This window comes from Dioscorea cayenensis, chromosome 15, assembly GCF_009730915.1.
Source record: "Dioscorea cayenensis subsp. rotundata cultivar TDr96_F1 chromosome 15, TDr96_F1_v2_PseudoChromosome.rev07_lg8_w22 25.fasta, whole genome shotgun sequence".
Taxonomy (NCBI): domain Eukaryota; kingdom Viridiplantae; phylum Streptophyta; class Magnoliopsida; order Dioscoreales; family Dioscoreaceae; genus Dioscorea; species Dioscorea cayenensis.
Window position 1 is genome coordinate 1,134,384 of NC_052485.1, and position 13,904 is coordinate 1,148,287.

Here is a 13,904-nt window from a genome sequence, read left to right on the forward strand (position 1 = left end):
TAGATAACACCCGGCAATCTTGACACTCCATTGATTCAAGAGTAATCTACTCCTTCTTGCAGCTCGGACTATCCTGTGACTCCAGACGGGTTTCTTCCCTTTCCCAGCTGCCTTATTTGTTTACTTGTATTTCCTTTTCTAAGTTCTTCACTGTTGGTGAGAACTCTTTGCTTTGTTTTCCCTGTTGGTTGTACTTTTGGTTTGCTGCTCTTCTTTTTCAATAAAGTAGTAGTTTATCCATTTTTCTCAAAAAAAAAAAAACTATTGATATATTAAAAAATAAAAAATATATATATAAAGAGACAACACACAATAGAAAGAAAAAAAAATATAAAAAACAAACGTTGTAAGAATAACAGAAAAAAATACTAATACTGACTAGGTGGAGTACAAAACGATTGCACGGAAGACTTTCTCGATATATATATATTTATATATATGTATATATATACATATATACATGTCTCTGTGTGCAACATGCAACAACCCTAATGGAATGCCATCCTTCCCTCTAGGCGTCACCACACAGGATATTCTAATCATTTCCTATCTTTTGTATTATAATAATTTCATCTGTCAATACCTAGATAAAACTTTTTTTAATAAAAATAGATAAACTAATAATTTGCTGAACCTAGCCAAACCTTGGCACCACATTTAGTTACACTAATTCTTTATCATTAATTTTATTTGACTCAATGGGGTTCATTCAAAAATTGATATAATTTTTCTATACATATATTGCCGTGAGTCATTAAAAACTTTTGATAAAAAAAAATACACAAACACCACCTCAATGGCATGTTTAATTTTTGTCAAACATAAGAAAATAATAAAAGTAAATAACATTTTAATTAAGTTTTTTTTATTAATAGGCCACAAGAGCCCCCATTTAAGTAATTGTCAAAGGGACAAACAGTACAGGCTTACGGACCTCCTAAAAAATCCCCTGCCCTGCAATCTTAGAGGAGTGAAACCATTGTTTCTCCCATAATGAACCCACATCCAAACCACTTGTTGGGGGAAGGATTCGAACCCTTGTCCTCCCCCTTAGTACTCTTGTATCATACTAGGGGATAGTACTTCCGAGAGAAGGATTCGAAGGAACATTACAGGAACTTCTTAATTAAGTACACTTTTATTTATAGAAGTTGATATGGACGCAAGTGTACATGTGCTGATCACGTAATATTAGTGCGCTTAAACCAGAGTGTCGGCCCAAAAAAAAGAAATTGAATACTAGCAATAACTCTAATTCTGAAAAATAGCCTAAATGATGAAGTGATATTTGTGTGAACAAAAGAAAACAAAAGCAAGAAATATTGTAAAAAATAAGAAACAAGTCAAGGAAAAAAATTATGTTCAGGCATAGCATTCCTCTAGGGTTATGAAGTACATGACAAGTGTTGTTTATACATACAAACCTATTTGAACCAAGAGGTTTCTAGGATTATACTAAACCCCGATTTCTCAAGTGAAGAGTAACTGAATGATGCAAAGCTGATACAGACATCCACACAATTGCATTAACATTTTATAAAACCTATGCACTGTGAGCTAATGACAATCTCTTAAGTAGATAATCTCCCCCAAAAAGAGATATTACCCTTAATCTAAATACCGAGTATAGATGCGATTTCTCTTAAAATCCACTCCACATGATAGCAAAGAGCACAGAGACTACCAATAACTTACTTGGGAGAATTGAGGGAGACGAAATCTCCAAAATACCCTATACCCAAGCTTTCTCATGATTCCCTCTAATTACGGCATGCCTATGCTAGGTGGGTATTTCTACTCATCACAAAGCACATCAAGTATGGTAGCTAGGGCTTTCGTCTTGTTAGCAACCAAACATTCAAACACACAATTAGATTTAAAAGGAAATGATTACAATTAAGAAAATAATTAAGGCATCAAATATCCAACAACCAATGTCAAAGAAATAAATCCTAGAGTTCAACTATGCCCAAACATCTACAAATTAACCTTCACTAATGGAAGGCGAGCATTCAACATACAAGTAATAAGAGGAGATATGAGAAACATGAAAGCCACTTTCAATCGTACTGATGGAGGATCGCCGGAGAAGCCCCTAGGAAAGCTTCCCCACACAGCACCTTCGTGGGCTTCACGGCTACGATCTCCAATTCTCTTAAATGAGGTACCAAATCTCCCTTAAAATAGCCCCTTAAGTGCTGGAGATTTGTCTCATTTCTTCCCTAACTTCACCTCCAAGAATCGTCCAAAAAAAAACCAAGAATAACTCTAAAAATTCTCATAAGTTCTATTTATGCATGTCAGTTTATGGGTTGCTTACGAGCTACTTAAGAGCGTAAGACGTGGCCGTAAGGGAGCTAGAGAAGATGGTCGCGAGTCTTACGGGAGTACTTATGCAGTTAGTCACGTCCATAAGGTCTTCTATTTGTATTATAGCCCAACATATATATGGTCGTAAGCGCTGGATCGTGAGCTTCACTGTGTTGGCTCTTGCGACCACCCTTACAATCATAAGCTGTAGTCGTAAGCTCCTCTGGATGGTCCTTACGGGCGTAAGCCTTGCCCATAAGGTCCTCTAATTTGGCTCTGAATCCCTCTTATGGGCATAAGCATACCCGCAAAGTCCTCTGAAATTTTCTTATGGCCGTAAGGTAGACTGTAAGCCACTCAGTTTGGCTTGTCCTTGTTCAAATGATGTCGAGAGAGCTCCAATTTTTTCATTTAAGGTCTGGAATATTTCTTTTGGTTCTCTTTCGTCTTGAAGTAATGCCTTAAGCCTGAGAATGAGAAATACATTAAATTTAGCATCGAATTCTACAATATCATTCTAACACATACTGAATGAGTATATAAAGTGATATAAAATATAAGAATATTATACACTCATCAGAGATATATGAAAAATGGGAGTTGTGGGATTGAAATTTACTAGCTGGCAGGCTTGTCATCTTCATACCTCATGAATTTTAAGTTAAATAGAGGAGCTATAATATATACTAGCTCATGCGAGTGATTTTTGTCGTGGTTCTGACGTTAATTTTGTTGACTTCAAATATTGGTTAGCTGGGCAGCACCAACACAGAGAAGGGTTATATAAAATGGGTTCAAGTAATGGAAATAAATCAGGTGAGATGGTGACTAAGAAACTTAATGTGGGCCCATTTTAATTTTTTTGAAATTTAATATGTTTTTGAGCGGTTAGGTTTAATTTTTATTGTATTTTATTTTGTTATCTTTTTTAGGAAACCCTAGCCACTTCTTCTCACACAATCTCATGCTCTTCACTCCCTTCTGATCAAATATCGCTATTTAAGAAAAGTGAGATCTAGAATCGCATCTCTCCCTCGCCACAACGTGTTTTCAGTGATGAAGATGAGAAACACATCTCCGGGGCTCGATTGCGAGTTATTGATGTACGGTTCCGATTTATTCTGTTCTTACTTTTTCTTATGATTGTTTGTAATGTAATGTAGTTAGGTGGTTCAGAATCTAGTGCCATGTACAATCTTCTAATATTTTTGTAAGTTTTAAAAGTTAATTTAGCTTAGTGTAAAAAGTAATTTTCTTTTTTATTTTATGAATGTAATTTATCTATCTATATATTAAAAAATCTATCTTAATTTCTGACATAAAACATCAAATGAAATATGAACTTTGAGAGTCCACTTGTACAAATTTTATCACGCTTTTATTAATCACTATCTACCAAATGATATTGTGAGTGTGACATTATTGAAAGTACATACGTCAGGTGGATTTTGGGTAGGATCTGGTCTAGCAGAAACAATAGGTGTAAAACCAGGTGGTTTAGGATTTGGCAATGGCGTATCATTGTTGCTCAACATAACAACCACCGATGACATAGTCGGCCGATCTTCAGGCTTTCCTTGCACACACAAAAGACCTATATTTATATATCTCGTAACTTGAGTCACTAGAAATAAGTTGCCAATTAATGGATCCAATAAATCTAAGGCTTTTCCTTCGTTCCATAAGCGCCATACCTGAAGAGAAAAATAAACACACACACCTTGTTACTACTAGAAATCAAGTGAAAGAATGTATGCACTGTGAAACTTACATTTTCTAGTAAGTAAGGATGTGACTCTGAGCAATAACTTCCTGAATTCCTTTGACCACTCAGAATTTCCAAGACCAATACCCCAAAACTAAACACATCTGATTTCACTGAGAATATCCCTTCCATTGCATATTCTGGAGCCATGTACCCGCTGTAGAGTTTATGTTTTTGTGATTATTAATATATGGATTATAGTTCAATCATTATCTAAGAATTTTGAAAATAGACTTACTATGTGCCAACAACTTTTCTTGTCTTGGTTAAAGTATCATTTTCTCCAAAAATTCTAGCCATGCCAAAGTCTGAAATTTTGGGATTCATTTCATTATCAAGTAGGATGTTACTAGCTTTGAGATCCCTATGAATGATCCTGAATCTTGAGTCCCGATGAAGATACAAAAGACCTCTAGCAATGCCTTCAATTATTTGTAAACGTATTTGCCAGTCCAAATGTCCTCGTTGTTCGTTGTCTAGGTATTTACAATAAAATAAGTACTTTTTAAGTTTTAATAAGTTTGATGATTTACTTGATATAGAATGAACATAGAACACATATCAAGAGTTGCAAGAGTTACCAAATAGGAAAAGGTCCAAGCTTCCTTTGGGCATGTACTCATAGACAAGCATTCTTTCCTCTCCTTGAATGCAGTAGCCCAAAAGCCTCACAAGGTTACGATGTTGGAGCTTGGCCATCAAAATAACCTCATTTTTGAACTCATTAAGACCTTGTGATGAATTCCTTGAGAGTCTCTTTACTGCTATTTCATGGCCATCTGCTAACTTACCCTGTACCAAATTAACACCTTACAGAGTGGTTAAATATTTTTGATATACGGAAATGAATATATAATATAGTCTAAGTGTAAGTTGTCCTTAAATAATCACCTTGTAAACAGGGCCAAAGCCTCCTTCACCTAGAATGTTTTCAGCTGTGAAATTGGCAGTAGCCGCCATCAAAGTATTCCATTGAATTTGTGGCAGTTCTAGTTCATCCTCTTTACTTAGTTCTTCCTCTTCGTGATTTTGGGCAACAGAAGCTTAATAACAAGCATATAATAACATTAATCAGATGAATCTTTTATGTCTATTTTGGAACGTCTACATTTGATTTCTAGGAATAAAGAAATTCTTTTCGTAAATAGAAGATTATATATATAATTCATGAAGAAATCAGTATACCTTTTCGCATCTTCATTCTCCATGCACAAATGCCAATCAATGAAAGGAAAAGGATAGCCACTGAACAAACAGTGATCAAAACCACAATTTTCTTCTTGCTAGACTTGCTTGACATTGAAGCTGTAAAGTCATAAATCATAATTAATTGCCTTCAAGGCACTGTTACTTTCAGTTGAGAAAACCCCTAATAAACTAGTTTGACAACATGATATAAATTTATTGTGATTTTTTTATTTGAAAAAAATATGAATAAACCACATATTTGAACTCTCGACTTGACTTGAGAAGAGAAAAAAATACCAATTCTCTTCTACATGACTGGTATTTTAATGTAACCCAAATAATAATATCTTGCTAGCTGGCTTTAAAGAATTTTGTTTTCAAAAATACCGACCAAAGAATGCATTTATTGAAGAATGAAAAATTATTATCATTATATATATATATAAATCAATTATATTAGAGGTGTAAGTTTTACTGTTTTAGGGTTTTTTTTTTCCATTTATAAAAAAAAGTGAATAAGAGCTTCTAGATAGTGAATTTATTTAGATTATTGGAGATAAATATAATAAGCATTGATGAGAGACCGCGTTTAGATTAGTACTATGACTGTGACAACAATTAAAATATCCATTATAAAATCTTCAATTCCACTCTAAAGCCTATATTAGTATGTAACTAGCTAGAAAGTTTTAGATGTCAACAAATGGATGATTATGACCCTAATGGTTCAAACCTCATTGAAAGTAAGGCCTCAAAACATTGGCCACAATCTAGTTTTCACATATAATAAAAGACATTAATTAACAATTTTGCTCTAGTAGGTAAAACTTGCATAGATTAATTGTCAATTCAGACATCCTAACTCCGATATTTTGACGAAATTCTAACAAATCTTGTCATGCATGATGTAACCCACACCAATGATATTTCAAAATATAATGCAAGTAATATGAAAAATAAAATTATTTTGAAAATGAAAAATGAAAAATTTATTTGCTTTGGTTTGAGAAATCAAAATGTTGAATCAAATACAAAGAAAAAAGATGCTATATTATATTATAAAAAAATTATAAAAAATTCATATTCAATATAACACTATAAGCTATATAGGCCAGTGTTATTAAATAAAATTTTAAAATATTAATATGAAAAACACAAAAATCATTATCAACTAGTAAGAGTATTAAATATAAAATTTTAATGATTTTAAAATATCATATATATTTTCACCAGATTAGATACAAATAATTAGGGGTGAGCAAAAAAATCCGGATCCGATGATCCGATCCGATATCCGATTTTTTTACCCGAATTTTTTGGGTACCCGATCCGAAAAAGAGGGTCGGGTACCCGGTCCGAATTTTTAAGGTGAAAACCGGATCGAATACGGGTCGGGAGAAATTAAAAACCGGGTATCCGAATCCGATCCGGTTTTTAATATATTCATTTATATATATATATATATAAATGAGGGATTTGGATTTTTTTTTCTTTTTTACTTTTTAAACCATATAAAATTTAAATTTATTATATCTAATTATATATCTATATCTAATTATATATATATATATATAATTAGATATAGATATATAATTAGATATAATAAATTTAAATTTTATATGGTTTAAAAAAAGTAAAAAAAGAAAAAATCCAAATCCCTCATTTAAACCCTTTAGTTTAAATTTTCCAAATCCCTCATTTAAACCCTCTATGATATTTTTTTTTCTACTTTTTAGACCATATAAAATTTAAATTTATTATATATATATATTAATAAATTTAAAAATTTTTACAAGGGACGTAAGTAGAAAAATTAAAAATCCCTTGTTTAAATACTTAAAGAGTTACTTATATAGTTACATTATTATATATATACATATTAATAAATTTAAACTCTTATAGGGTTAAAAGTAAAGGAAGATAATTTCAAATCTTTATGTCTAAGATCGGTGAAACTCTTTATTATTTTTTTTGAATTTTTTTGTGGGGAGAATAATGTAAGGTTTTAATCCTCTTTATAAGTTACAAGTTTCTCATATTTGTTTTTTTTTTTTATGAATGTTGATGTTGTAATATTAAAAAAATCCATGGAGTAGATGAAACTTAATTTGGATCCGGATATCCGATATCCGATCCGGTTTAAACCGGGTACCCGATTTTTAGTATCCGGTTTAAACCGGGTCGGATACGGGTCAAGCTTTTGCCGATCCGAAAAACCGAGTACCCGATCCGGTTTTAAAAACCAGGTCGGTACCCGATTTTGCTCACCCCTACAAATAATGTACCATAAAATATTATATGTATTTTCTCTTTAATTGAAATAGTTTATTCACTTTTAAGAAAAATTACCATAAATTATAATATTAAATTATAAATATAACCGCCAATAATGGTTTAAAAAAATCCCTACAGAAAGAGATATATCCTACTAATCATAATGAACTTTTAGTAACCTTGTCTGTAATTAATCAAAGGACCCAAAAACAAAATTATAATATGAGCGAACCTAGATCGGCAGCTGCGAGCCGAACAAAGAAATCCTGGCCAGTGTTAGGGTACCTTCTTCCCAGGCCGATGAGGTCAGTGACCCAAATAATGCACCCGGTTCCACCAGCACGGATGTCAGCACTGGCATAAGCAGTACACGAGCAATTCGTCAAACACGTTGCTCTGCATTCATCCAGACTACTTATGTTCATGTCCACCAGTGCCATTGACGTTTCCGGCAGTGACGTATGGCTGATAGTCAAGAACCCGTCCGACTTGTTCCGGCAATCCAGCTCCGTACGGCGCACACAGCCCAATGAGGCATCGCTGAGAGCCCACGCCTGCGGTGACTTGGGCGTGAACCCTTGTATGCAGCTGCACCTGGGCCAACCATTGAGATCACACAGGCCGTTTGGCCCGCATGGCGAGAACTGATCGCATTGGCTCTTGGGTGCGTACCAAAAGAGATACCACGAGCTGGCGCTTTCAATCCACATGAACCTTTCCACCATGCCAGATTGGTTCACCATCAACCGAGTCACAATCGTTGGGTCTGTCATGTCATACATGTAGTAAATTTCGTCTTTGTTATTAACGAAATAAAACTGGAAACCCTTGTAGTTCGACATTTCTGGTATGTTGCTGAACTCGATACCGTTCCATGGCCCGGACCTCCAGCTCTTAACTGAACCGGACCAAGCAATGAGTTGAGGATCACCTCTTGGGTCCATGGATACAGCGTAGGGCCCTGCAGATGGATCGTCATTGCTCCGCCACGCAATGAGATTGCGGTTAAGACCAGTTGTCAAGTCCCATCCCAGCTTCATGCCGGGGAGAAGGGTGTCTGTTGGGTAGTCAAAGCTCTGCCAAGCGTACTCGCTGCTGTTAATGGCTTCTCTGATAACAAAGTTGCCGTTATCTAAGAGTTGAGCCACTGGGGTGGTAAGGTTCACTGAGGGCATGGGCAAGAAGATCATGGAGTTGATGGTGAGAGTGCCATTGTTGTTGAGTTCCATGGTTCCATTGGTGCTTGCTAATGGACTGCCCCGGTTGGCAACCCAAACAACGGTGTGTTCTTGTAGCTTGTTGTACCATATACCCACGTATCGGTTCTTTGAGCTGCCAGGACTGAAAAACCCTAAAGCAAAGGTTTCTTTGGCTGAGACTAGTGTTTGGCCATCTTGTAAGGACTGGTTAGGATACAAGGTGTCAGTTGCCATGGAAAAATGGAAGATAACTAGGACGAAGACAAGCTGGTGGAGAAGCTGTGCCATTGTTCTCACTGCTGTCGTGTTCCTTCGCTTCAACCCAGCAAGTTATGTGGAAGACAAATGGAGTGGTATATTACATGTGCAAAATTTGACTTTGACTTTCTTCAGGATCAATTTTATTTATTTATTTTTTTTTTTATTCTTGAGATGATAGCTCAAATCTAGTGACACCCTAAAAAGAGGAAAAGTTGAATTCATAAGCAAATTAAAATTAATAATAATATGGTTTTGGAAGAAAGAATAAAAACAAAGCTAGTGGGATATATAGTTACTGTTGCTACGTCTCAGAGCAAAGTCTGGTTTGGCTGCTATGACAATATATATTAAACATTTATTGTCAAGTCACACTGGCCCAGCGGTCGAGTTTTTCGTGCAGGTTAATTAGTTGACTTCAAGTATTTCTAAATAGCTACCAAGAATGGGCTCATGGTCAGACTTCGACTGGACGAGTTAAAAATAGGACATGACCATGCATGGATTGACTAGCATCACCGACTTGGGTGGTATAAAATTTGGAAAGATCAAAAGTCACATCCAAGACCATACAAGAAAAGTCAAACTGTTTTTATTAATTGGACATCATCTTCCTGGTTGTCATTATAAACCCTCATTCTTTATTATTATTTTTATTTGATTCAATGTCGAATATTCAAACATATGTCTATATATATAGAATTTTTATATGACAATCTATTAATTATCTTAATTTTAAAACTAAATATACTTATAAAACTCTGTAGATCATTATTATTGCTCATATATCTATGTTGATTGGACAACTACCCCTCAATCACATCTTGTTGCAATGTTATCAAAACCGGCCCGGACATCGATCCGGTCTAGGTTTCGGGTCTCGGGTCAACTGGTTCAACCGCCGGGTCATTTAGGTCAATGCCAGGTTAATAAAATTATTTTTAAATATTATTTTTAAAATTATAAATTAGTTTTTAATTCTATAATAATATATAACATTTATTTATTATTTGTTATCAAATAAATAATTTGAAGGGACCAAAATAAATTGTAAAAATACATGACAAGCATAAAAGTTAAAACCGATACATAATAAAATTTCAAAATTCAAGCTCTACATGACATAACAGACTCAACCTAATATCAAACTCATTCAAATATTCCATACATAACAAAACACAACACAATATCATATGAATCCATAGTGAAATTTCAAATTTAATCAAACCAACTCAATCCAATACATAACAAAAGTTACAAAAATTAAAGGATGAAAATGTCATTTTATAAACAAGCATTAACCCGCCCGGGTCATTGAAACCCGGCCGGGTCACCGGGTTTGGCCGGGTCACACCGGGTTGATTACATGTCCGGTCTAATTAGAGACCCGGACCGGTTTAGTCACCGGGTCACCGGGTCGACCGGTCGAACCGCCGGGCCGGTCCGGGTTTGATAACACTGTCTTGTTGTACTACTTCAAATAAAAAATAAAAAAATTAATATTTTTAAGATAACTTTTATTTATTGAAGATCGCTTACATAGCTTAGATACTTATATACTACTTAACAAGTGGTAGTAGAGGAGCATATATACCTAGATTGGAAGAGACAAGTTGGACAACGTAATCTTGCTTGTCATTAAGGGGTCGTTTGGTTCGTGTTAATGACATATTACCACGTAACGAGATTACCATGGTAATATGAGTGGAAATGTTATATGGGTGGGAATATTGCGGTAATTTAATATAACCATGTTTGGTTGGAAACTTTTATTACTTTGGTTTTCATGGTAATCAATTTGTTAAAATATAAAAAGTTATAAGATTACCACGATAATCCAAGGTAGACACCAAAATTTGGTGGTAATAGGATTACCACTTTTTTGGTAATATTTATAAGTTTGTAATGTGATATTACCATACAGATTACCACTGATACAATGCCAAACGTGGTAATATTTTCATATTACCACGTAACACATGTTAATCCTTCTACATTACCGCGAACCAAACGGCTCCTAATAGAAACCATTCTCAATTAAGTTCACTAGAATTAGGCTCTATGTTTGGTATCATTTGACACCTGTTAATTGTGACGTGGCAAAGTTTGATAATGTGCAACTTATAGTAACATGGCAAGAGCTATTTTTGGTGGAGTTATTTTTAGAATGACTAATCAACTTGCAGGACCATGTGAAGGGCAAAGTTAAATGGAGTCACATCTATATTGACAAGTGAATCAACCATAAAAGATCAACTATCTTGGAGACCAAGTTTGGTGAGAGCCAAATGAAAACACAATCTCTAAATTGGAGATAAGATATTTATGGGCGGATCTATTTGAAGACATTATCATATATGCAGAAGATTGAAGACCAAACTTGGACGATGAAGATCAAGTTTAGAAGATCATGAAGACTAAACTTAACTGACTTAGAGATCAAGTTTAGGGAAAGATTTAAAAAGTATTGATGATTCTTTGAAAACTATCTTTGGTAAGATAAAGATGCATCATGTGGGGTGCGATCCTTGAGCGAATACTGCTGATAGGACATGAGGAAGCAAATAATTATTAGCTGCTGGAAGATTGGGAGGATTTGACCACATCGACTCAGACTTGAACATAGTCAGGAGGATTGGAGGCATCTGTATGTCACATTGATGCAACGGAAGCTACGACTCAGTTAAGGTCATAAGGTGGATCAGGTTGCAAGCTTGGTTACAATAAGAGTTGCAACGCCTAATTGACTAATTTTGGAAGGTGTTCAAATTATAAGAGATGCGGAGATTCTAAAAGAGGAAGGTGCTATATTTGGGACGTTGAGACATCTATATAAGAGACTTTGCTTTGAGATTTAGGATAAGTTACCAGAGAGAGACCCAAATCTGTGGGTAAGTGAGAGTGAACATTGGACAATTTGGAAAGGGTTATTCTTTATCTTTGTAAGAATGAGTGTAAGAGTTGTACTTATTTTTAATTTATTCCCTTTTTTTAGTGGATTGTTATTTTTGGGCTCGGCATAACTAGGTAACCAATTCATGTGTCTTTTTTTTCTTACTTGTTTTATTTTATATTACATGAGAGATTGAGTGAAAATCACAACACTGGTACCTCTCCGGACCTTACAAATTAAATTGATGAGCACCATGACCCAAATAACATGTCCTATGTCTGTTCCATTGACATCCACACTAGTATATATATATATATATATATATATATAGCCGGTGCACCTGCAATCCTTCACACCAATGCACTCACTGATCGAGGCGGATGTTTTAATTTGTAGGTGAGTAAATATGATTATAGCCCATAATAGTTTGGACTCCATACAATATTGGACTAATAATTTGGGCCAACTTGTGGCCCAAACTTTTAGTACACTTGAAGGAAATATTTCGAGCATATAAGAATATTACTTTCTAGAACTTTTTGGAAAATTTTTATATTAATAAAATATCTTTGACTAGTTGGACTGGTCAAAACATTCAACTTTTACATTACATATAACTTATAATCAATATTTAAAAATAATAATAATAATAATTATTATTATTATTATTAGTGGAAATTGCCAAAAACACCTCAGAAAGTTTCAGTAATATCACTAAAAACACCCCTGCTAGTTTTTGCACTCCTCAAAAACCCCTTCCTTTTGAATACAATGATTTTTTAAACCCCCCAAACATCTAATAGTGATTGATAGAGTTAATTTGGAATTTTTTTGGACGTAAATTGTTCCTCATGGGAAGTTATGGCAAGTGTGATAGGGTTTGACTATAATGCCCTCTAGGGTACAATGAGTTTCTATTTGAAAACGAAGCTTCTATTTAAAAATATGAGGTATGAGGTTCGCTTTAAAAACTGAGTTTCCTGCTTAAAAATGAGTTTTCTATTTAAAAATGAGTTTTTTTGTTTAAAAAAATTGAGTTTTTCTGCTTTAAGAAATGAGTTTTCCGCTTTAAGAAAAGAGGTTTCGCTTTAAAAATGAGTCTCTGCTTAAGAAATGAGTTTTTCTGTTTAAGAAATGAGGTTTCTGTTTAAGAAATGAGGTCTCTGTTTAAGAAATGAGTTTTTTGTGGTGTATTTATCACCCCCAAAATCTCTTTATTGCAGTTGGATTGGCCAGTGAGACAAAGCATGCGGCTCACAATCACGATCACGCTGTATGAAAAATGGGATTTCATGTTCGGAGAAAAAGGTCGCAACCTTTCGATGCCTTCGCCGACGACGAGGAGCATCGCGGTCTTCCCCGAGGTCAACGACGAAGAAGATGAAAGAGATGAGGTCGACGACGTGGGAAGACGGCGAAGACGAAGACGAAGACGGCGAGATCGAACCCTCATCGGGCGCCGCTTCCTCCCTCCGCTCTCGTCACCGACTTAGGCACCATGGATCCAAACCCCGAATGATCCCTAACCCTAACCCTATTGCTATCCATGTTGCGGTCTCCGCAATGAGAATGGTTCCGCTCAGTTCGACTCGCCTTATCCGACGCCGCCACCGAAGACCTCACCACTCCGACCGCCGAGGAACGTCGCCAACCGGATCGCCAAAGCCGATAAAGATTTTCTCCTTTAAGACCCCACACGAGCGCGTCACCTTCGAGATCGCCGCAGATCCGGAGCTCAAAGACTCAGCCGTTCGCACGAGATCGCCGACGATGAGATACTCAATGTCCCTACTCAATGAGGTCTCTGCTTTAAAAAAATAAGCTCTGCTTTAAAAAAATGAGTTCTCCGCTTTAAGAAATGAGTTCTCTGCTTATATGCTTGTTTGTCTTTGTTTAACTATCGATGTTTCGCTTTAATATATTAGCGCTTACGCTTTAAAAAGTGCTTAAATATCGTTGTTTCTATTTAAATATGTACGAGTGCAACCTTTCGATGCCTTCGGCTCGACGACGAGGA

The 13,904-nt window shown here is 35.3% G+C and overlaps 1 protein-coding gene across 1 annotated transcript; it reads right to left on the reverse strand.

Annotated features, from left to right (window-relative positions):
- Positions 1-3,611: 3,611 nt before the first annotated feature.
- Positions 3,612-9,024, reverse strand: LOC120277192 (receptor-like serine/threonine-protein kinase SD1-8). The gene is made up of 8 exons (XM_039283950.1): positions 7,770-9,024; positions 5,261-5,380; positions 4,967-5,118; positions 4,657-4,867; positions 4,314-4,551; positions 4,082-4,232; positions 3,747-4,004; positions 3,612-3,623 (listed from the first exon to the last, which is right to left on the reverse strand). The coding sequence occupies exons 1-8, from the start codon at positions 9,022-9,024 to the stop codon at positions 3,612-3,614; spliced, it is 2,397 nt and encodes a 798-aa protein (XP_039139884.1).
- Between the last annotated feature and the right edge of the window lie 4,880 nt (positions 9,025-13,904).